Consider the following 21,259-nt stretch of genomic DNA (forward strand, 5'->3'; position numbering starts at 1 on the left):
TGTAAAGAGCTATTTTAGCTATTTTAATAAGGGCTCTCTTTTCTCCCACCACTCCGACAATTACCAAGGGAAACTGTCATGCCCATGTTCAGATCTGTTGGGAAGGCGGCAGTGTGGTGCAGCGTTCTCCATCTGTCGTCCCTCTGCCTTGGGACCGAGAATGCCTCCCTCACTGCTCCCTACCTCGGTGTGCCTGTTTTCATGAACACATCCTTTCCCGCCTGTTTCAGCTCCCCTGATTTTGCTCATGTCAATAAAGAAATGGATGATCGCTGCTGTTGAATGCAGGTGCTGTATATTTCTGGAAACCACTGCATCTCTACTGGCCGGTTCCTATGTAATCTCTGCATAATGTTATCCTTCTCTCTCTTCCATTTCCCTATCACCAACCCCTATAGAGTCGGGATATAAGCCCAGAAGAGATAGATTTAAAGAATGAACCTTGGTATAAATTCTTTTCGGAATTGGAGTTTGGGAAACCGGTAAGTTTAATAGCTTCAGTGGTTATAGACACCTTTTTTTTAATAGTGCTGTTGATGCATTGTTGCTGCTAAAAAATCAGACCTATTTGTAAAGAATTCAGGAAGTGGGGAGCAGCCTTGTTGGCTGTCAGCGGTGGGATTGTCTAGTCTCGCTACAACCTGTGAGCTTCCCATTGCTTTACTTCACCAAGAAAGGACAGTGAGCTCTGGACAGTGTTTCTTGCTAGAAAATCCCCCAGGAGACATGGCTAAGTCATTGCTTGTTTCAGGACCTCCCACCACTAGCAACAAATATCACACACCTTGTAGATTGCATTATTTCGGCCTTTGGTTCAGTTCCTTGACCAAAGTCTTCATGGTATACCAAAGACAACCAGGAAAATGCATTACACACTGAGAAAGACCAGCACTGTCACTGCTTTAAATAGAAATTTTAGAAGCACACATGCAAGGGAAGTGCCAGCGCAAGTGGAAAAGGTCCTCTCTACGCAGAGGTGATCCTCGAATGCCATCCTGTGACAGGCGACTTTTAGGGAATGATTTCTATGAGGTAGGATAATATTTCCCAAAATTAGAAATGAGAGTTAAGAATTCTAGCAAACTTAGTATTCAGCCCAATAGCCTGTAGCTTCCCTGTGATGTGTCTGAGTTCGCTTTGGTACAAATTGATTTTTGGCACTTAAAGGAGGATTTTCTTGGCCTTGTACCCAAAGGAGTATCAAACCGAAGGGAGAATTGAGCTCCTTTTTCCACTGGAGATGACTGGAAACTGACTTTAAAGCTCCAGTTACTTTAAAGTCTTAATTTTTACAGCTGCAAAAAGAATTTACAGGTGGAGGGATTTAGTGTATAAAAATAAAACATTTTATTAGATGTTTGTATGAGACTTTAAGCATTGCATCCGGCATTTGAATCACCATGATTTAGAATGATAGTTTTATTTGCAGATAGCAGTTAACTTTATAGTTCAGTAAAATGTTAAATTCTGTAGTACATTTTTAATGAAGATGAAGACGGAGAAATTTAACTGTTGCTCTGGAATTGCTGAGCTTTGTTTGAATGTTCAGTCATTTTCTGAGTTAGGAGCACCTGCCTTGCAAACACCCCTTCTTGTAGGAACAGGCATTCCTCCCACTTTGTCCCCTCCCTGACACTGTCACCAAATGTCAGCCAAGGTGTCCTGGATGAACAGCGCCACCTAATGACCAGCAGAGAGGGAAGCATCCAACCCAAAGTCTGCACCGTCTCCTCCCCTCCCCAAAGCTTTGGTACACACCTCACTTCTCCTCTCTCTCCCTGTTTTCTCTGCTGTCCACCATTCACACATCAATGAAGTCTACCTCACGCAGTCTCTTCCACATGCAAAGATTTAACAGTATCCTAACCCTTTTCCTTTTCTTTTTCTTAAAACCTGCTCAATTATCTCACAAAAAACCTGCAGAAATGTGTACCCCTGCCCCCTCAAAAAAAAGACCATGATTGGTACACGCAATGATAATGCCATGCTTTCATCAGAGAAAGCAAAAGATATTAGCTTTAAATTGTTTATAATAAGGAGTCTATGCCATTGAGTTTTGAAACCCTGTTCAGAATCCACAAATTTCTAGCCATCTCCTCATTTGCCAGATAACAAATAACTATATTAGTTTTACTGAAATGTTAACTTTTAGGAAAAGTTATGAAGCCATTTTTTTCTAATTAATTGTGATTGATTTGTTTTATTAAATCTGTCATCGTAAATAATACTCCTTTCGTTAGCAGTAGACAGCATTTCAGTCCCAGCATATTTAGATAGGCTCTGTGAATAGCTCCGTGAATTAGCATTGTTTCTGCTGGAAACCGTAGCCTAGCCTGAGCCCACACAACCAATCCAGACAAACGTTGACAACACGGTCCATTTGCGTACGGGGACCTTCCTATAATTTGTATTCCTACTCTATTGCCCTAACTGCCTCTTAATTATTTAAAGACTTAGAGATGCTTTTCCAAAATGTCATTTGCTCTGAAGCCAGAGTGTTCCTTGCATAGACCTTAGAGTCCTTCTTAAATGGGACTACCTTTTTTTTGCGTAGGTCTTTTAAAGTAATAAAAGATGATACTTTTGAAGACTTGCCGAAATAGCTTAATCAATGCCTGTATCCTGAGGAACAGCACTGACGTGAACGGGTCCTTATGGTCTGAGTCATCCTAAGGGTGGGCTTGTTATCTGGTTGAACCGGGTTGATGACTGGATATTACTCCCAGAGTCTGGGAGGCAGGTGTGATGGGGAGAAATTTTTTCTTCACTTCTCTCCTATCGCAATCAACTCTGGGCCACAAAAGAGCAAGAGACATAAATAAAAGGGGTGTAATCCATGGCAGTTGTTTTGGAAGATTTTTCGGTCATTCAGAAGCAGAATGAAATTAAAACTACTATCAACCATGTGGATCATCGTTTCTCCTTTTTACACCACATGAACCTAGGACCCACTTCCCCCTAGTAATGCCTGCCAGAACTTTAGACATTTAGCCTGAACTCCTTTCTTCCTTGGCCCCTTCACTTAAAGCCACCCAAAATGAGCTGAAGTTTCAGCAAGCTCCTGACTGTAATACCTTTTAGGTCTAATGAGTTGTAGGATATCAACTAATTTAAGACGCCAGGGACCACTTGGGGGAAGATTATTTAAAACCAATTTAATTTGTAAACACTGTCTTATTTTTTGCAGTAAGTAAATGAGTAGGGCTACCATCAGTGACTTGAAAACATCTCCATCCCCAGATGAACAGTCCAACTGTATTAAGTGCTTAAAGATGAATGGTAATTGTCAGTGGCACTTACTTTACAAATTGCAGCATATACGCAATTTATATTACATACACAAGTTACTGGTGAAGGCACCTTGGAATCAATTACGTTTCATTTGTAAAATCAATTACTTTTTATTTGGCCTGGAGTGTCAGCTTTTTCTTCTTTTTTCTCCCCCTAATTCCTACAGAAATTGATGTGATTTCTGTAAGTAAGCTCAAGGCAAAATGTAAAACTAATTTGAATGCTTCCATAGAGTTGGTTATGATGAAATTTGCACAGAATGATAGGAGTTATTAATGATCTCATCTCCTCAGAGGTCACTGTGTAAGAAATTTCAAGTGTAAGTGGGCAGAACAAGGTTTACTTAGTGAAAGAGAGGTTGCAAAGATAGAAGTGGCCTGTAACTTCCAGGTGTCCTACCCTCTGGACCCCGCTTAAAACAATTCTCCTGGCAGATTTCTACTTTGGGAATGCAGTTCTAATTCTAGCATGAACAGTTAAAGGAGAAAATAAAAATAACCTTACAGTTCACTGTTTAAATTCAAAGTATAAACTCTGCTCTCTAAGAGAGATGGGAGGTTTGACTCTACCATCAGCAGTATTATCAAAGTCTCGTTAAACTGTAAAAGGAGATTTTTAAAAAATTATCTAGTGAAATTGTCTAGTTCTACAGTGCAATATTTAACACCTGTTTCATACATGGATTTCATTGCCACAAGCCACAGGAAGCAGGTTTAGCACCATGTACCCACCCTTGGTCAGATCGCCAAATTCACACGTTTATGAAGACATAATGAATTTTACAGGGGAGAAGACTAGCTCCCAAAATGTAGGCTCTCAGTGTCCATCTTAGTTGGAAAAGAACAATGAGGAATTTAAATGTTTGTTTTTGTTCAAATTGGTGTTAATGCTTTATTTTTTTTTCCTTTGTTCTTTTTAAAGTTTTCAATATGTAGAATCCACCAGTGATTGACTCTTGAGACAGAGATGCAGAAATAAACCTCCCACTTTAACATTTCCAGCTCCTGAGTTCCATGGGGTCCCCAGGTGGCCTCAGGAGACAGGATGCCCGCTCCTTTTGTTTTTTAGTTCACTTTTCTGTGTTGAGACAGTTCTCCTAGCGTTGCCCCTCTTGGTTTGAGCCGGTCTCCATGTTTGTCTTTATGTCTTTACGCTCATTTCTTCATTTCCTCCTCTGCTTCCCGTCAGCCTCCCAAAAAGATATGGGATTATACTCCTGGAGACTGCTCTATCCTTCCTAGAGAGGATAGAAAGGTAATTCCACTGTGCGCTGTGTGTGTGCGCTCTGGCCTGGCTAGTGTGCGTGTGTTGTGGGCTTTTTTCTTTTATTAAATACCCCCCCCCTTTTATTTTTAACTTGATTGTAACTTTTTTTTTTTTTTTTTGGCTTGGTGATAAAACAGTTTAACAAAGTCTCTAAGACTTATACTAATGTGTAGAGGTTTTTAAAGCAATTGCTTATTCTTCTGACATATAGTATGTGTCATAGTCACCATACTCTGAAAAAGAGAAAATAGGTATTTCCTAAAAGGTAGGTTTTTGGGGTCTGTGTAGTTCCTCTCTCTAGCAAGTAGAGTTTTGGAGCTCTGATTACCACAGGATTTATATTCTCTATGCCTAATGTTGCATTCTCTGTTTTCCTGTCTTTAACTCATTTCTAGTAAGCTCTTGTGTTTTAGTCATGCCATCTTTGCCTTATTAATGTATGATACTAAACAAACTCATTTTTCAAACGTAACCTTCCATGCTGTCTGCCTTTCCTCCTAACTAAAACACTCTTTCCCATCTTTTCTTTCTTGAACCAGACTAATCTAGAAAAAGATCTCAACCTCTGCCAAACAGAGTTAGAGGCAGATTTAGAAAAAACGGAGACGCTTAATAAAGCACCCAGTGCAAACCTGTCACAGGTATTTCCGAGTTTTTCTCGTGCCCTCAGTTCCCTTTGCTTTCTTCTTTGTTCTATGGTTTTTGATGTAGTTGGGGTGATGAATGGGTATGCTGGGCATTTTTAAGCTGCATGGCTTTCTGACTCCTGTTTTAGATCACCCCTGACCCCCCAACTTAATTTTTGTTTGGATTTCTTTTGAGCTTGGCGTCTTCCTTAACGGGGATTTTTCAAATATATATGCAGGGTGGCTGGTGATTTAACTGCTCCCCCTTACCCCCGCTTACCATCCTCTTTCTCTGCTTTCAAGGGGTCACCCTTTTAACTCCCCTTCTGCCCCCTTGAGTGTATACCTTCTCTGAATTTTCAGGGAGCCTTTTTGGGGCAACTTCCGTGTCTTTTTTGCAGCCCTGGGAGATACCAACCTCAGAGATCATTTTCCAAAACACAGCGGCTGTGATTCGAGTGCCTCTTGCGTGCAAGGCACTGTCAGAATAGTAGTATTTGTAATTTGAAAGGTCAGAAAGTTCTTAATGAAAAAATGCACTCTGGAGGCCAGACAGCCTGGCCACAAGCGTTTGAAACTCTGCCTACATTGATATTTTTAAAGGGAGCTATGTCCCAATGTGGTTTATTAAAGGATATGTCAGAAAAAGAGAGAGTCCAGGGTAAATGGGCTCCCGAGGCGAAGAAAAATACCAAATGTTTGGAGAACTACCCCCAGGGCTCCCTGACAAAACAAAGGAGATGCTTACAAGGAAAGGGTATCTTTATAGAAAATAAAAAAGGAATGCGGACACTGCCGATGAGGCTGGGACGTCCACAGACTGTGGCAGGAGAAGTGGAAAAAATGCTAACGGACCATGTTATTCTTAAGCAGAACTGAGACAAGGAGGGTCAGGCCACCAGTGTGTGTGACTTGGGTACGAAGTCATGTAGAGCCAGAGACTCAAAGCAGGTGATTATGGCCGCAGCCAGGGGGGCCCGGGACAAGAGGGGCAGAAGCCAAGCAGTGCAAGCAGATCCAGGGGAGTTAGGGTTTGGGAATTCAGAGTCACCGAAGGACGAGGTAGCCAGCAGGACCAGCGGTTAGGCCCAGGGGAGCACAGAAGGTGAGCGACGGTGCATGCCATCAGGCAGATGCGTGACGGGGTGAGCATAGTGGGGCGCTGAGTCTCCAACCAGGGCGGAGACTGGCACCAACTGTAGCTGCTGTGGGAATGGAGGTCTGAGCTGGGTCTAAAGGAGAACTGTGGCTGCAGGTAAGTCCTGAAGTGAGCTGGGGGGCCGGAGGGGAGCCCAAAATGAATCAGCAGGCACTTTTTTCAAAGTACTGTAATAAGAGTGGTCCTGCAACATGTGGCAGGATGGACAGCAGCTAGAGAACTACTGCAGTAACCGCAGCCTCCTTGGGGCAGAGATGGCATCCGGTACCTACAACCCTGCCTGGGGCTAGGTGGGCCCGAAGAGGTGTGTCTGATGCATGAATGAGTCATCTTGGCATTGGTTCAATTATGCATTGCCCGTAGTCCCTAACGTGTGTGTGACGTGCTGAGGGAGGTTCTAAATCAGCACAAGAGTGGACTTTGCCTTCAAGAACGTGACAGCTTAGTCACACTCATAAATAAAAGATCTCCAGCAGTACACAGCAGTGCCTGGTAAGAGCTAAATGAACGCTACGGCCTCTAAGTGTTCAGAAGAGGGGGAAATCTTCCAGGAAATCAGGGAAGACTTCTCAGGAGTCGGCCAAGATCTTAAGGGATTGATGGAATTTAGGTACATGGCGAAAGTGGGGGCCATCCATTTGAGGCATGGTAGAGAGCACAAAAGTGAACGTGTTTAGGATGGATTCAGGAATAAAGTAGATGAATTCATCTGTAATAGAAAATTTGGGGTGATAATCGTGGAAGGCAGGTTTGGGAAGAGAGGGTTGACCCTGGGTTGTAGAGACTCCAAAAATATGGTTAAAGAGATGGTTGATTTTGCCCTCAAGTCAGTGATGTAATTCAGGACTAGTGTTTTAGGAAGGTTAGTGTCCTCGCTCTAGAGAGGTTGAACTGAAGGGATAACCTCCAGTTGGGGTTGAGAGGTCAAGGAGGCTACTGTAGCAGTCCAGGCACGTAGGGGTGAGTACTCCAGTGGCACCAGCATGAAGGGACGAGGGCAGATGCGAAATCACAGAGGAAATTGCAGTGGGACATTTTAACTAATTGGTGTGAAGAACAAAGAATTGGGGAATGCGAAGGAGACACAGACAACTGTAGGGTTTTCGCCAGGAACCTGGAAGAATGGGGACATCAGTATGTCACATAAGAAAGGTGGGGAGAAAATCAGTGCAGAGGTAAGGTGAAGGAGGTGGTTTTAGGTGGTTTATTTTCGAGGTGTTGGTTTGGTATCATATAGGGAATATCCAGTACACAGTTGGAAATAGAAAACTAGGTCTCATGAGAGGCAGGGAGGTCGAAAGTCAATCTGAGTCACCTGAAGAGAAGTGATGGTTGAAGCCCTGGGAGCAGGTGGAGACACCCAACCTGGGAGTAGATTACAGATAGAAGAGAGAGTCATGCAGAGAGAAAGGATGGGAGACAGGCAGCTACCCATCGGGATGTTGGATGACACAGAACAGGAGGAGGGGCGGGTCAGAGAAAACCAGAGTGAGGAGGAAAAGTGAGAGGTGGAGCAAGTATGAGAGTTGCCCGAGGGGTCCCCCAAAAATAGACTCTGAGGGAAGGTCAGTGCACTTGGTAACCAAGAGGCTTCTAAAAACTTCAGAGGTTGCTGGGTAAGTAGTTGATGGGAGGTAGAGTATGTGGTGAAGAATCAGGGGAGCCTCCAGGGATACAGCACTGATTGGCAACATGTGATTGTGGAAGGAAGGAAGGGGGATGTTTCCAGAGGACTCAGCAGGGTTGTGCAAAAGTTCTTCCAAGATGGAGACCCGCAACGGGGTAGGTGCCAAGGCTGGGAGACCAGTGCGGGCAAAGGGGCTGGAAGGATGGGTGTGGAGGTGAGAGCAGTGCCTTCTCAGGAGCAGTGGGGGTGGAGGGCAGAGGAGGGCTGGGGGTGAGCCCCTGACAAAGGCTGCCTCCCCTTCCGTCATCCTCCCTCTTTCCCAATCTCTTCCTTTTCCTTCTCCTGGTGTTTTTCCTTCTCTCCTTTCCCCAAGTACCTCCTCTCCTCCACAGAGCTTGTTTTCCTTGAAGTGGTCATTAGTAGAGGTAGGAGCTTTTGGTTTTGGTCGCGCTGTGTGGTTTGCGGAATCTTAGTTCCCCGACCAGGGATCGAACCCGTGCCCCCGGCAGTGGAAGCGCAGAGTCTTAACCACCAGACGGCCAGGGAATTCCCAGGAGTATCTTTAAACGTTAACTTTTATGTTGATGTATTCAACTAACACATTATTTTTAAAAACAAATATATTGAACCCTTTGCCTTTCTTTCTCCAAGACAATAGAAACCCTAAACTCTGTAATTATGCTGCTTTTTCTCTGCATAGACTCTTGGTTTTCTTCCTTGTGCATAGGAGCCTGTAATTTGATAACACGTTCCCTCCCGTCACACTGAAATGGTCATTAATAGGTTTTGTGGAACTGCATTTCTCCCAATTTCCACACTTCTCAATCTGCAGGGGTAAATAAATGATCTAAAAGTACAGTCTTTTAAAATGCATTTTTAAAAAACATCTTTATTGGAGTATAATTACTTTACGATGGTGTGTTAGTTTCTGCTGTATCACAGAGTGAATCAGCTGTATGTATACATATACCCCATATCCCCTCCCTCTTGCGTCTCCCTCCCACCCTCCCGATCCCAGTCCCCTAGGTGGACACAAAGCACCGTAAAATGCCTTTTTGTATGTTCTGTACCTGAAGTGTTGGGTGACACTCTGGTTGAGGCATGTAGGTGCATGAAGGAGTCTGGTGGGCTTGGCAGGGGCTCCGAGGGTGGGGGGACAAGCTGCTGGAGGGTGCTGTCCATGTCACTAGTGCCTGTTGCCAAGCGGTGGGCCATCTTTCCAGTGGGCCTGCGACTGGAGATAAAAGTAAGGAGTGGGGCGTCTCCCGACCCACCCAGAGAGCCCTGGTTGCAGCCACTGGGAGGCAAAAGCCCAGAAGTCCTCCTTCTAGAGAAAGAGCACCGCCTTCCACCGGCACTGAGACTATTCCAGCCGAGCTCCCCATCTCCCAGAGGGCTTCATCTAAACTAGGAAAGGAAAGGGACTTCTCTCGTTTTCCCCTTGGCTTGAAATATCTGAGTCGAAGTAAGTCATCTACATTCTTTTTTTTTTTTTTTGACATTTACAGAGCTCAGCAGTCAGCCCCACTCCGGAAATTTCTTCAGAGCCTCCTGGATAGTAAGTTATCACTGTTTACACGACTTGATGTATTAAATATCAGAAACGGGAAGAGGCTTGTGTTGCATTTTGTTATCAGTCTAGTGGATTTGAATGAGGTACAGTTTGGTGATAAGTAGCAATTATCGTCTTCAAATTATTTTTTTTCTCCTCCTTTTCCAAATTAATTTTGTGTTGATTCATATTACCTTTGATAAGCTTTTCCCTGTGTTGGCATCTTTACCTTTAGAATGTGTGCTGATCTTTGGGGGAACGGAGTGTGTGACTAAGGCCACATCTGGTATAAAGGCGGGGGTGGGGTGAGGTCCTCGGGCTGGACGTATCACAAGGAAAGATGGGGCCAAGAAGGGGCTAACTTGTCTGATTCTCAGAGATCTTGGTTTATTCCCCCATACCAATTCTTAGAATTCTGCCTGAGTGATGAATGCACACCCCACGCACTTCTTCATGGGGTAACCACCAGACTCCTTTCGCGTCCCCAAACCATCCCAGGTCCTCTCCTAGATTACTTGTCTTTGTACTTTACTATGCAGCTGTTATCCCAGCCGAAAATGTTTCATTGCTGCTCCCTACCCTTACAAACATGGTGAATAGCCAGCACTTTAGCTTGTATAAATGGGCCCTAACGGATCCTTCCTATACCCAGTCTCATATTAGTACCTCTTATGGCACTTACTGCTGTTGCTGTATACCTGACTTATGCTCTTGTATTTTTATAACTGTAATAAACTATGAACTCCATGAGGGCAAGGACTGCATCTCCACACTGCCTGGTGCACCATATAGATTTGGGAGCTGTTCTGGTAGGAGCAGCTTCTCATCTCATCACCATTATATCATCATCTGTATCTCATTCTTTGAAATACGACAAGGAGGAAAGGCACACTATTACCTGTTCCATTTGGGTTGGGTAAGTCCACAATGAGCAAAGTTCACCTCTTCAAATAGACGCCTGACTTGGTCTGAATGCTGAGTTTATGGGGGCAAATATTATGGTCACTTGGGCATATCCAACCTATCATATCTTGCCAAAGAAGGCATTTTGCAAGAGTAGTTTCATTTGAAAGTCAGTGAACTGGGATTAGGGTACTTTGGTGAAAAAATTGCTTCAGGTGACTGGCTGAGTGAATTTCTACCGGATCTAAGGCACTATGCTGAGTATTCTTTTTTTTTTTTTTTAATATAAATTTATTTATTTATTTTTGGCTGTGTTGGGTCTTTGTTGCTGTATGCAGGGTCTTTGTTGCTGTGTGCGGGCTTTCTCTAGTTGTGGCGAGCGGGGGCTACTCTTCGTTGCGGTGTGCGGGCTTCTCCTTGTGGTGGCTTCTCGTTGCAGAGCACGGGCTCTAGGCGCATGGGCTTCAGTAGTTGTGGCACGAGGGCTCAGTAGTTGTGGCTCGCGGGCTCTAGGTCGCAGGCTCAGTAGTTGTGGCGCACAGGCTTAGTTGCTCTGTGGCATGTAGGATCTTCCTGGGCTAGGACTTGAACCTGTGTCCCCTGCATTGGCAGGCGGATTCTTAACCACTGCGCCACCAGGGAAGTCCCTATGCTGGGTATTCTAATAGGAGCATAAGATGCAGTCCCTTAATAGTTTCAGGGGCAAAACATGCAAAAAATAAATAAATAAACGTTAGTAAATAAAAAGGCAATGTGGCAACTGAATGAAATAGATTGTAGAGGTTAAAAGTACTCAGAAGGCAGCTCCCACAGGATATCAGAGTTAAGAGTGCAGGTCTTGAATGAAATGATAATTTTAATGACTTATTGAGCATTTACTATGTGCCAGGCCCTGTGCTTAGCATCGTATATACTTTACCTCATTTAGTCCTCAACATTTCAGGATCAGGCGTTATTTTTTATCCCCATTTTATAGGTGAGGAAACAAGCACAGAGAAGTAGTGTGTGCCCAGGTTCCACAGCTGTGTGTGGCAGAACTATCACCAGAGTAGGAGCAATGACGTTCTAGGCCAGGAGACTGCCAAGATCTGCTGGTGGCAGCAGTAAACTCTCACCTGCACCAATGCTGATTCAAAATTGGGTAATAAATGAACCAAAGGCATGCTAGGGTTTACTGTTTTGAGTGATTAAAAAAACAGCTTAACCATTTGTGTAATAGTGTGTTAGCAGGATTGAGGGGGACTCATGCAGACTTTTTAAAAGAGCAAATTGCTTTCAGATACTCTGAGTATTGGTGTACATAAAGATACTTGATGTGTTAATTTACCAAGCACTGTATTTGTATCACGGAAATAGGTCCAGAGACCTCTGTTTTTCAGCTATAGCCCAGCTCTCATGAAACACTTGACAGGAATAGATGAGCTTTTCCCTCCTGCTGTTCTTCCATGTGGGGATTTTTCAGTAATTCAGGCTTGGTTTTCTCCCAGTTTGTTCAAATGAGTTAGGTTTTTCAGTATTTGGAATTGGTGAGGAGTCAACATAAGTGTATCAGTGCCTGATACATATGAAAATGCACAATAAGTGTTTGTTGAATAAATGAATGCATCTGTGAATCTTAATTAACTAGAATCCAACTTGCTTAGCACTGAGGCAGGCTGCTTGTGAACTGAATCTGGCTCCTTTCACTGCATGGACACAAAACATGTGAAAGAAACGTTGGCAAGGCTTGACTTAACCCGAGGGCTGAAGAAAGAGGAGTCACTGATAGCCCAGGATCAACAACTCTGTTGTCACTGGAGAAGTGATAGTGTTGTCTTAAATCTACTTTTACATCTTGAGCAGACTGCAGTTTAGCATTTTATTAGCATGATTCCATATCACAATATTAGAAAAACCTGGGAAGAGAAAGGAAGAAATTCACCCATAGCCCCAATACCCTAATACAACATCAGTCCTTCCTCTCAAAAAATATATCTTTCATACCTGTAATCATAGTGTATGTCCCATTTTTAATTTAATTCCCTGGAGTTATCAGATCTATAAGTCAGCGGTGTACTTTCCATCATGACTTATCATTTCGGCATTGATTGGCACGAATACATTTTTTTGCCTAACCAAAGAGCTTTACTCTATTTGGCCAGCAGGTGGCACTCAAGAACAAGCTGCTCTTTCCTAAATGGTGATGGTCCACTAGAGAAAACATTATTTCCCTTAATCTAATGTAAGATCAAAACACAAATCATTACCTGAAGAGCTACATGAAAGATTAGAGACTCCCCTGGTCCTTAAAAATGTCAGAAATCTGTGTGCTTGTAGGCATGTAATTTCATAGAATCATTTTTTTCCGCTAATATGTATTTGGTGAACAACAGTGCTAGACACCAGGCATACAGTGATTCATAAGATAAACTGCCTGGCCTCAAGGGGCTCAGAGTGTCATTGGGAAATTACACACTTGTACATGACAATCAGAATGCAGTGTGGTAAATTCAATGATGGGACCCAAGAAGGAGTAAGCACCTCTGTTTTGGGGAGAATGAAAGAAAGGTTTTATAGAGCAGCGGCAAATAAAAAGTGAATGACAGTAGCATTACATTATAAATACAAAAAAATTTTTTCATGTAGTACAAGAGGCTTTAAGATTGTCTAGACTCCCTTCCCCAATGTCTAGAAACAGTTACTTTCTTTTTTTTTTTTTTCCTGAAAACACCAAATGGTTTTCGACAGTGAATTCATGAGGCTGGAATTTTTTGTTTTGTCCTCTGTTGAATCTCCACCTAGGAGAGTGATTGACACTTAGTAGGTGCTGAGTAAATATTTGTGGCATGAATAAAATCAGCAGTGGAATGACAAATTGAGATCTTCTTTAGAAATATCATTGGCAGTGATTTGCAGATATGATTGGAGGGAGTCAGGGCTGCAGGCTCGGGGAGTGGTGATGTGCTTCCAGCAGAGGTATAGACGAGTGGTCGTGAGCAGTCCCGGGAGGGAGAGAGCAGGATTAATGTGAGCTGTGTCAAGGGCAGGGGGTAAGCAGGACCTGGTAACTGCTTAGGTCTGGGGAGCAAGGGGAGGGAGGAGGGGGTTGATGCCCCTGGCTTTCTGCCTTGGGTGAAGGAAGACAGAGGAACAGAGCTGGGGTTGGTTTGGGACAGGTTGGGTTTAAGATGCCTGAGGACCATGTAGGTGAGGATGTCTAGAAGGCAGTTAAATGTCTGTGTCTGGAACTCAAAAGAAAGGTCTACATAGATTACGGATTTGAGCGTGGATTTCATGGACAGTCTCTTTGCACCTTTTAGTTTTGCAGATGAAAGAAATTGAGGCTGAGAGAACCAGATTGTTTCCAAGTTTTTAAACAGAGTGGGTTTGCCTCAGCAATCACATTCCTCGTTGGAGCCGGGCTGGAATCACAGCCTGCCAGGACCCTGCCTGTCTCCTCCAGAGCCCTCCTGGTGGCATGATTGAAACAGTTGGGCCTAAGATGATTGCTCTCTTCTCTCACTTCATCCTTTCAGTGAGTGTGTTTTTATTGAATCCCCCTTGAAACTCAGCAGCCAGCTCTGCATCTCAGCCAGAGGGTGAGTTCTCTGCACTGTCCCCCCCACCCACCCACCGCCCCCGGCTTGCTCTTTCCGAACCGAAAACAGCTCAGCTCAGGCTACTGAGGGCTGAGCTTCTGAATTTGACTTGTTTTGTGAAGCAGTCGGGGGCTGTTAGTCCTGATCGGGCCTTTCTCCATCAGCCTGGCTCGTTTTCCCATCTTCTCTGATCTGTTTGAACACAGCAAAGACCCAGGAACTCTGTGACCTTCTGCAAATGCCTTCACCCCTCTGGTCCTCGGTTTTGGGGACAGTGGGACAAATGATACGTCTTTCCAACATTAGGAGGTCTGATGGAGATGATATATTTAAAAACATTGGTCAAGAGCTTTTAGATGCTGTTTTGAAACAAGGAGCCCCTCAGTTGCAAAGTGTTACACATGTGGAAAAAGCATGTTGGCTGTGGTATCAGAAAGAAAACAATTGGCTAGAGCAAGTCCATTCTGAGAGGTTTCCTGAGTGCTGGTTTGTTGTTCTGGTGGGGAAGCAGGAAAAAATGGTGATAACGGGTGGAGTAAAGCCAGAGGTGGGGTAGTGGCGGGAGGGAGGGAGGTTCTGACAGCTGGTGTGGTAGAGGCGGTATGGGGTCAGGCAGCTGGTCACGGCTGAGAGTCAGCACCAAACAAAGTGAGGAGGAACTAGGGAGGATTGGGTGGGAGGTTCTGACTGAGGCTGAGGCAATTCAAGGGGAAGGACAGCAGAATAGAAACTGCCGTCAGGCACTCCCCCAGTCCCGAGGGGGATCTGGTAACCCCAGACCAAGGTGAGCAGGGCTTTAGAGACTGTCCCCTCCCAAAAAGGCTGTTGGTCGGTGAGCCTCAAGGACATCTATGCATGGATCTTAGTTGAGGTTGTACAAAAAAGGAGAAACGTCGTTAAACTGAAGGGCAAAATCAGAAAATGCAACCAAAAAGAAGAGGGTGGACGGTGAAGGGGAAATTTAGAAAAGGGGCAGATTTGTTTTTCATTGTGAAATTCAAACTTAAAGCCAGTTTAGAAGAGCTTACCTTGATTTAAATTGGCAGATAGTGCCACAACCTTGCAAGTCACCTTTAGGGGTCCTCCAGCTCTCTAGCAAGAGGTGACGGTTTTTATTAATCAGAACCTGGGTGGCGTCGGTGAACGCCACCTGCAGGCAGAAGCAGGAGAGCCAGAAGCAGCATGGGTGCAGCCATTGTCCCAGAGCCTGCGGGAGAGAGTGGGCACCTCCCAGCAGGGACCAGGCGGGCACCAGTAAGGACAGCCGGCCTGAGCTCAGGCCGTCCTAATTCCCTGTAGTTTTTCTCTTTCCACCCCTGTGATGACTCCATGGTCACTGATTTCAGGAGCTAAGAGCCCTCCGTGAATGTGATATAATCCTTATACTTGTAAAAGAATTTCTAAATACACAATTTCACAAATCAAAGCATATCCTTAATCAGATCATATGTGCCAATACTTACTTTCTGAAAATGTGACCTTTTATTCATTCCACAGATATTTATTGAGCATACTCATGGCCGATTTAGTCTAGTGGGCACCTGCAAATAAAGAGTGTTTCCCCATCCTGACCTTTCCAGAGGCCTCTCTCTGAGACACAAACCCTGGAGGGCTGCGTGTAGACTCACTTCATTCACGTGCCTTTTTTTTTTTTTTTTTTTTTTTTGGCCATGCCGCTGGGCTCACAGGATCTTCCCTGAGCAGGGATTGAACCCGCGTCCTCAGCAGTGAAAGCGTGGAATCCTAACCACTGGACCACCAGGGAATTCCCATCATTCACATGCTTTTTGTTCTCAGCTTTGAGGGTTGGTTTTCTTTCCCCTTAGATTCCCAATAATGTTCTCCTGTCTTGGCTGAGGAAAGGGGAAGAGATTTGACCCCCTGACCTAGGCCAGAGATAATGAGGAGGGGCCTGGGAGAGCCCTGATAGCCTGGCAGTCCCCTGAATAGAGCACGTGAAGCCCTTAAAGCAGTGGCGGGCACATGGCAAGGGCCCAGGAAGTGGTGGTGACTGGGAGTGGGTGTTACCAGTGCTGGAAGCAATGGAATTGCTCCGGAGAACTTGCCTACTTTGAGGTGGAGACATTGCCTGTCCTACCACAGAATTTCCACCTCTTTTCCACTTCTGACTCCTGGCTCTGGATACGCTTGTCCCGGGGGTGCATTCGTGGCAGGTGGCACTCAGCAGTGATGACGCACACGGAGCTCCAGCATTCTTAAGCCCTGTTTCCCCGTGATGTGCGAGCCTGGGCTCTTGGAAGGTGCTGCCTCCTAGGTGGTAGGGAAATGTTAGAGTGGCCGAGAGTACTGTCGGTGGTGCCTGACGACAAGGTTCAAGTTCCAGCGCTGCCCGTCCACTGACTGTGCCAGCTTTGATGAGTGCCTGACTCTCCCGGTGCCTCGTCCTCATCTGAAAATGGGGAAAGTAGGACCGTTCGTGGGAATTAAAGAGAGAATGATCATCGGGCACTTAGCACAGTGCCCCGCACATAGGCCATCTCACCAAGCAGGGTGTACGGCTGCTGTTGCCGTCGTTGTGTGTAACTCTGGGGACCCAGAGTCTGCGGGAAGTATAAAAATGATTGTATGGTGATGCATGGATAGAAGGAAAGAGACGGACAGATGTATGAGGAAGCAAATGCAGCCCAGCGTTCCTTGTAGAATCTAGGTTGGGGGTGGTATATGGGTGTTCACTATTGTAATTCCTTAAACTTTTCTTTCCACTTGATAATGTTCATAATAAATATTGGGATGAAGTAATTTCATCAAGCTGTTTACATCTTTAGAGCTGGAAAAATTCCATATTGATACTGGTAAATGGAATTTGGTAGAACTGAAAAGCAGCCTAGCAGGAGCCTGAGTGCTTTTGTGGAAAAGGGGTCATCACTGATCTGAGTGAGTGTGTGTGCACGCGCGTGTGCACGTGCCCACATGTCAGTGTGTTGGTGGGGGAGGGCATAAAAAACTGGAATTAGGGGAGGTGGAGGGTTCAGTGAGTAAGCGCTCTTAATTTCTTCTGTGCCCCACCTCATTCCAAAAAGGATTTGTGGTAACTTGCAAAAATACCTAGACTTTCAACAAGATAAAAATAAATGAAGGATGTAAACAAGCAATCGTTTATACTCATAATACATGTCTTAAGGTGCTGAATACAAATTTTGAAAGCAGTGAATGGGATAAGAATACATAGAATCCCAGCTTCCGGTTGCACCTGGGGGCTGATTTTCCTGGAGACCCAAGGCAGCTGGGCCACCTCCTTTCACTGTTGATTTTAATGCTCCATTGGTCAAAGCACTTGTGAGGAACAACCCAGAAAAACAATCCAGGTGGTGGACTTGAAATGGCCAACTCTGGCTGGCAACATGTCAGAAGCTCCACTCATGTCCTCGATGGTCCCATCTTGTGTGCAACCACTGGGCCCCCAGAGCCTCCTCCTGTCTGGCCCCCCCCTCCTGCCCTCCATCCCCAGGCAGTGTTTCTCAGAGTTATTCTTTTAAAACACAAGGCAGTCATCTCAAATAGAGCACCTTGCTGTTTAGACACGATTCCTGAGCATTCCGGGGCACCTGTGGGCCTGCCTTGTCTGTAGAGCTCTATGTCTAAATAAGAATGCCCTTTAGAAGGGACGGTGCTTGGCTGGGATGCCAGGAAGTGCGTTTCCTTGTCCTCAGCTGGTAATGTGCTTTTTTAGAAAACTGTTAAAAGTACTAAATCCTACTCTCTCTTTTTTTTTTCTACTCTCTTTTAAAATTTCATTGTTCTCAGTGTATATTCTTCCAACTTCCACGCGGTGAAGAGGGAATCAGATGGGGCTCCCGGGGATCTTACCAGCTTGGAGAATGAGAGGCAGATTTATAAAAGCGTCTTGGAAGGAGGAGATATCCCTCTCCAGGGCCTGAGTGGGCTCAAGAGGCCATCCAGCTCGGCCTCAACTAAAGGTAACTGGGCGAAGCCTGTAGGCCTCTCGCCCATCCACACGGCTATCAGGATATCTCTCGCCCATCCACACCCGTTCCTGGGGTGATGGCAGTGAGGGTGAACCTCCAGCTACTGGGATAAGTTTTGACTTGTTCAGATCCATTTCCAGGCCACTGAGCCCTCCTAGTCCCCTCCCCTAGTTTCTCACCGGCCATTTTTCTTTCTGGTATGAATAGTTTCCCTTCCTTTGAACCCCAACCTTGCTCTCCCTGAAGCATCTCTCTCTTTTTTGTTCTGATTCCCTTTTCTTAGAAATTAGCTGAGCTTTTCCTAACTCTAGCAGGGTGGCCATTTTTCTTTGCATCTTTGCACCTGCTTTGCAGCACAGATTATTTTGCTTCCGGACATCGACTGGAAATTAAAACAAAAAACAAAAAACCCCTTATGACAAATGAGCATGTTACCTCTCCTATTTTTTTTTTTTTTTGTAGCAGCTTTCAGCTTTAACCTAATGGGTCTGTTTATTTTATTCTGCATGCTTTCCAGTGGATCATAAAGGTGGGAATGCTCACATGATTTCTTCATCTTCAGTTCATAGCCGAGCGGTTCACACTAGCAGTGTGTTAGGCCCCGGGTGTAAGCACAAGAAACCCCTGTCCGCTGCGAAAGCCTGCATTTCGGAAATCCTCCCCTCCAAGTTCAAACCCAGGCTCTCTGCTCCCAGCGCTCTTTTGCAGGATCAGAAGAGCATCCTATTGCCATCCGAAAAGGCTCAGAGCTGTGAGAACCTTTTTGTCTCGGTTCCTCTGAATGATTCCAAAAGAGGCCTCCCCCTACAAGTGGGGGGCAGCGCGGAGAACCTGCTCGTGCGCTCCCGGCGGGACTACGACGGCAGGTCGAGCAGCACCATGAGCCTGCAGGAGTACAGCACCAGCGCCAGGAGGCCCTGCCCACTCTTGAGGAAGGCTGGCCCGCAGTTCACCATGCTCTACCGAGATATGCACCAGATCAACCGGGCAGGCCTCTTCCTGGGGTCCGTCTCCTCCTCCAGTGTGCGGGATCTTGCCTCCCACTTCGAGAGGAGTGGCCTGGCGTTGGCCAGGGGCGAGCTGGGCCCCAGCCAGGAAGGCTCGGAGCACATCCCCAAGCACACCGTCTCCTCCCGCATCACAGCTTTCGAGCAGCTGATTCAGCGGTCCCGGTCCATGCCGTCGCTGGACCTATCCGGCAGGCTGAGCAAGTCCCCCACGCCCATGCTGGCCCGGAGCGGCCTAACTTCTGCCCGCTCGGCCGAGTCCCTCCTGGAGTCAACCAAGCTCCGGCCCAGGGAGGTGGGCGGGCTGAACGCTGGGGGCATCTATGCCTCCCCGGCGTGTAGCCGGATGGCGGACCCCACCTTGGGCTTCAGGGGCCTCGTGCCTTCCGAGCCGCTCTCCGCCTGCTCGGACGAGCTGGACCGCTGCTCAAACGTCTCCAGCGACAGCCGAGAGGGCAGCAGCGGCAGCGTTCACGGAGACTTCCCCAAACACCGCCTCAACAAGTGCAAGGGCACCTGCCCGGCCTCCTACACCCGCTTCACCACCATCCGTAGGCACGAGCAGCAACAGACCTCCCGGCGGCCCGACTGGCGTCCGGATCCCAGGGGAGACAAGGGCACGCTCCTCAGGAACATCTACCTAATGAGCCCCCTCCCTTTTCGGTTGAAAAAGCCCTTCCAGCATCCCCCCAGACAGCTTTGTCCCGGGGACTTCTCGGGCCAGAAGCCAGACCCCCCCAGTCAGCCCCATCAGGACGAGGCCCCCTCCGGGGGGAGGCCCTTGGTTCCCAGACGCCTGTCTTCCCGGCACGCCATGGCCAGGCTGAGCCGGATCTCAGAGCCCCCTCAGGAGAGACCCGCGGCCCCGGAGGTCTGCCTGACGGCCTTTAGTAATGGGAACTCTCTGCCGTGCTCAGACCACAGCCTGGATAGGAACAACAACCCCCAAAGTGAACTGGGAACGTCCCTCGGAGGTGGCCTTCTGTGTATTTGCCCAGTCTCACCTCTCCCATCTCTCCACTCCGCTTGCTTTGTTCCCTCCTCCCGTGTGCCCTTGGTGCTCATTTTCTGGTCCGTCCTTTGTTTTCTGTTTGTTTTGCTTGGCAATTAATCATGGCTCATAGTGGCTGCACTTCTTTAAAAAACAGATCCCCCATGTCATTTAGACTAACCACCAAACTCTGTTTCGAAAGAAAAATTGGCCGTTTAGCTCATCTGAGAAATTTGTTCATTTGAACTCCTGAACCCCTTGCAGTTCACACCAATCCCAATTCACCCTGAGGTTTTTTGAGAGGCAGCCTCTCTTGGTGGCCCTGTGTATGTGTGTGTGAGTCTACAGTGTGTGTCCCTGTAAGATCCTGCACGCCTCTTAATAGGGACACTTTTCAAAGACGGTCCTGTCTTTGCTCACCTTTTGCCTCTGATTAGTTTTCTTTGTATGAAACTAGTTCACAAGTAAATCCAAAAATCAGGAGGGAGGGCATTTGGTTTTTTTTCCTTCAGAATTTGAATACTGACCACCAAACAACGACGGTACAAACTTGATATTTGTCATGGATGAAAGGTGAAATCTTTTCCCAATCTGGTTTCCCACTAAATCTTTGCCTGTTTTAACTTTACTTTATTGTTTTGAAGATTCAGAATCACCAAGGCATTTTATACCAGCTGATTACTTGGAATCCACAGAAGAATTTATTCGAAGACGTCATGATGATAAAGAGGTAATCGCCCCCTTTGAAATCTCTTAGCTCTTGTGCAGATAAAAATATGAAGGAAGTGGACATTCAGGGAGGTGACATGGCCTAGCAGTTAGAAGCAAACATTGGGATTTTCACAGGTGACTTTTTATATGACATGAGCTCAATCACTCCTCTTTTAGTCCACTTTTCCGAAGAGTAGGACTGATTTTCCCCAAGGTGCTAAGTTCCAAATGCCAAATCTGCCCAGGAGGTTCAGAAAGAGGTTGCCCACCACTGCATTCAGTGCCTCTTAAGGGGAACCTAGAGTCCTTCCCCCTAACCCCCGCCTTATTACTCTCCAGGGAAATCCATCCTCTGTTGGCACAAAGCACAGTTCATATTGAGAAATGTGCAGTAGGAGAAAGAGGAAACTGAAAAAGAATAATGCCCATGATACATTTTATAAAAACAGTTTGAAGAAGTTGCCTTTAACTCAGAAGAAGAGAGATACCCCAATAAACGCTGATAACCCCTCTCCCCCAGAACTTCAGGATACAGACCTTGTCCTGCAGCTACTGAAACGTCTGTACTGCAGTGATCTGACTGACGGGGCCAGGAAAGGAA

General features: G+C 46.0%; 1 protein-coding gene across 48 annotated transcripts in view; it reads left to right on the plus strand.

Annotated features, from left to right (window-relative positions):
* Window positions 1-21,259, plus strand: part of SORBS1 (sorbin and SH3 domain containing 1) — a 245,264-nt gene that overhangs the window by 187,832 nt on the left and 36,173 nt on the right. For 27 of the 48 annotated variants that reach the window (XM_057531001.1, XM_057530997.1, XM_057531003.1 and 24 more), the window contains 6 exons: window positions 399-482; window positions 4,480-4,545; window positions 5,097-5,198; window positions 9,478-9,527; window positions 17,768-17,940; window positions 20,592-20,677. In XM_057531001.1, the coding sequence (XP_057386984.1) occupies window positions 399-482; window positions 4,480-4,545; window positions 5,097-5,198; window positions 9,478-9,527; window positions 17,768-17,940; window positions 20,592-20,677 (561 nt within the window). Of the gene's footprint in view, window positions 1-398; window positions 483-4,479; window positions 4,546-5,096; window positions 5,199-9,477; window positions 9,528-17,767; window positions 17,941-18,466; window positions 19,931-20,591; window positions 20,678-21,259 lie in introns of all 48 variants that reach the window. The other 21 variants (XM_057531014.1, XM_057531037.1, XM_057531015.1 and 18 more) reach the window with 3 other exon arrangements.

The sequence above is a fragment of the Balaenoptera acutorostrata genome, chromosome 16 (assembly GCF_949987535.1).
Source record: "Balaenoptera acutorostrata chromosome 16, mBalAcu1.1, whole genome shotgun sequence".
In the NCBI taxonomy this organism is placed as follows: Eukaryota; Metazoa; Chordata; class Mammalia; order Artiodactyla; family Balaenopteridae; genus Balaenoptera; species Balaenoptera acutorostrata.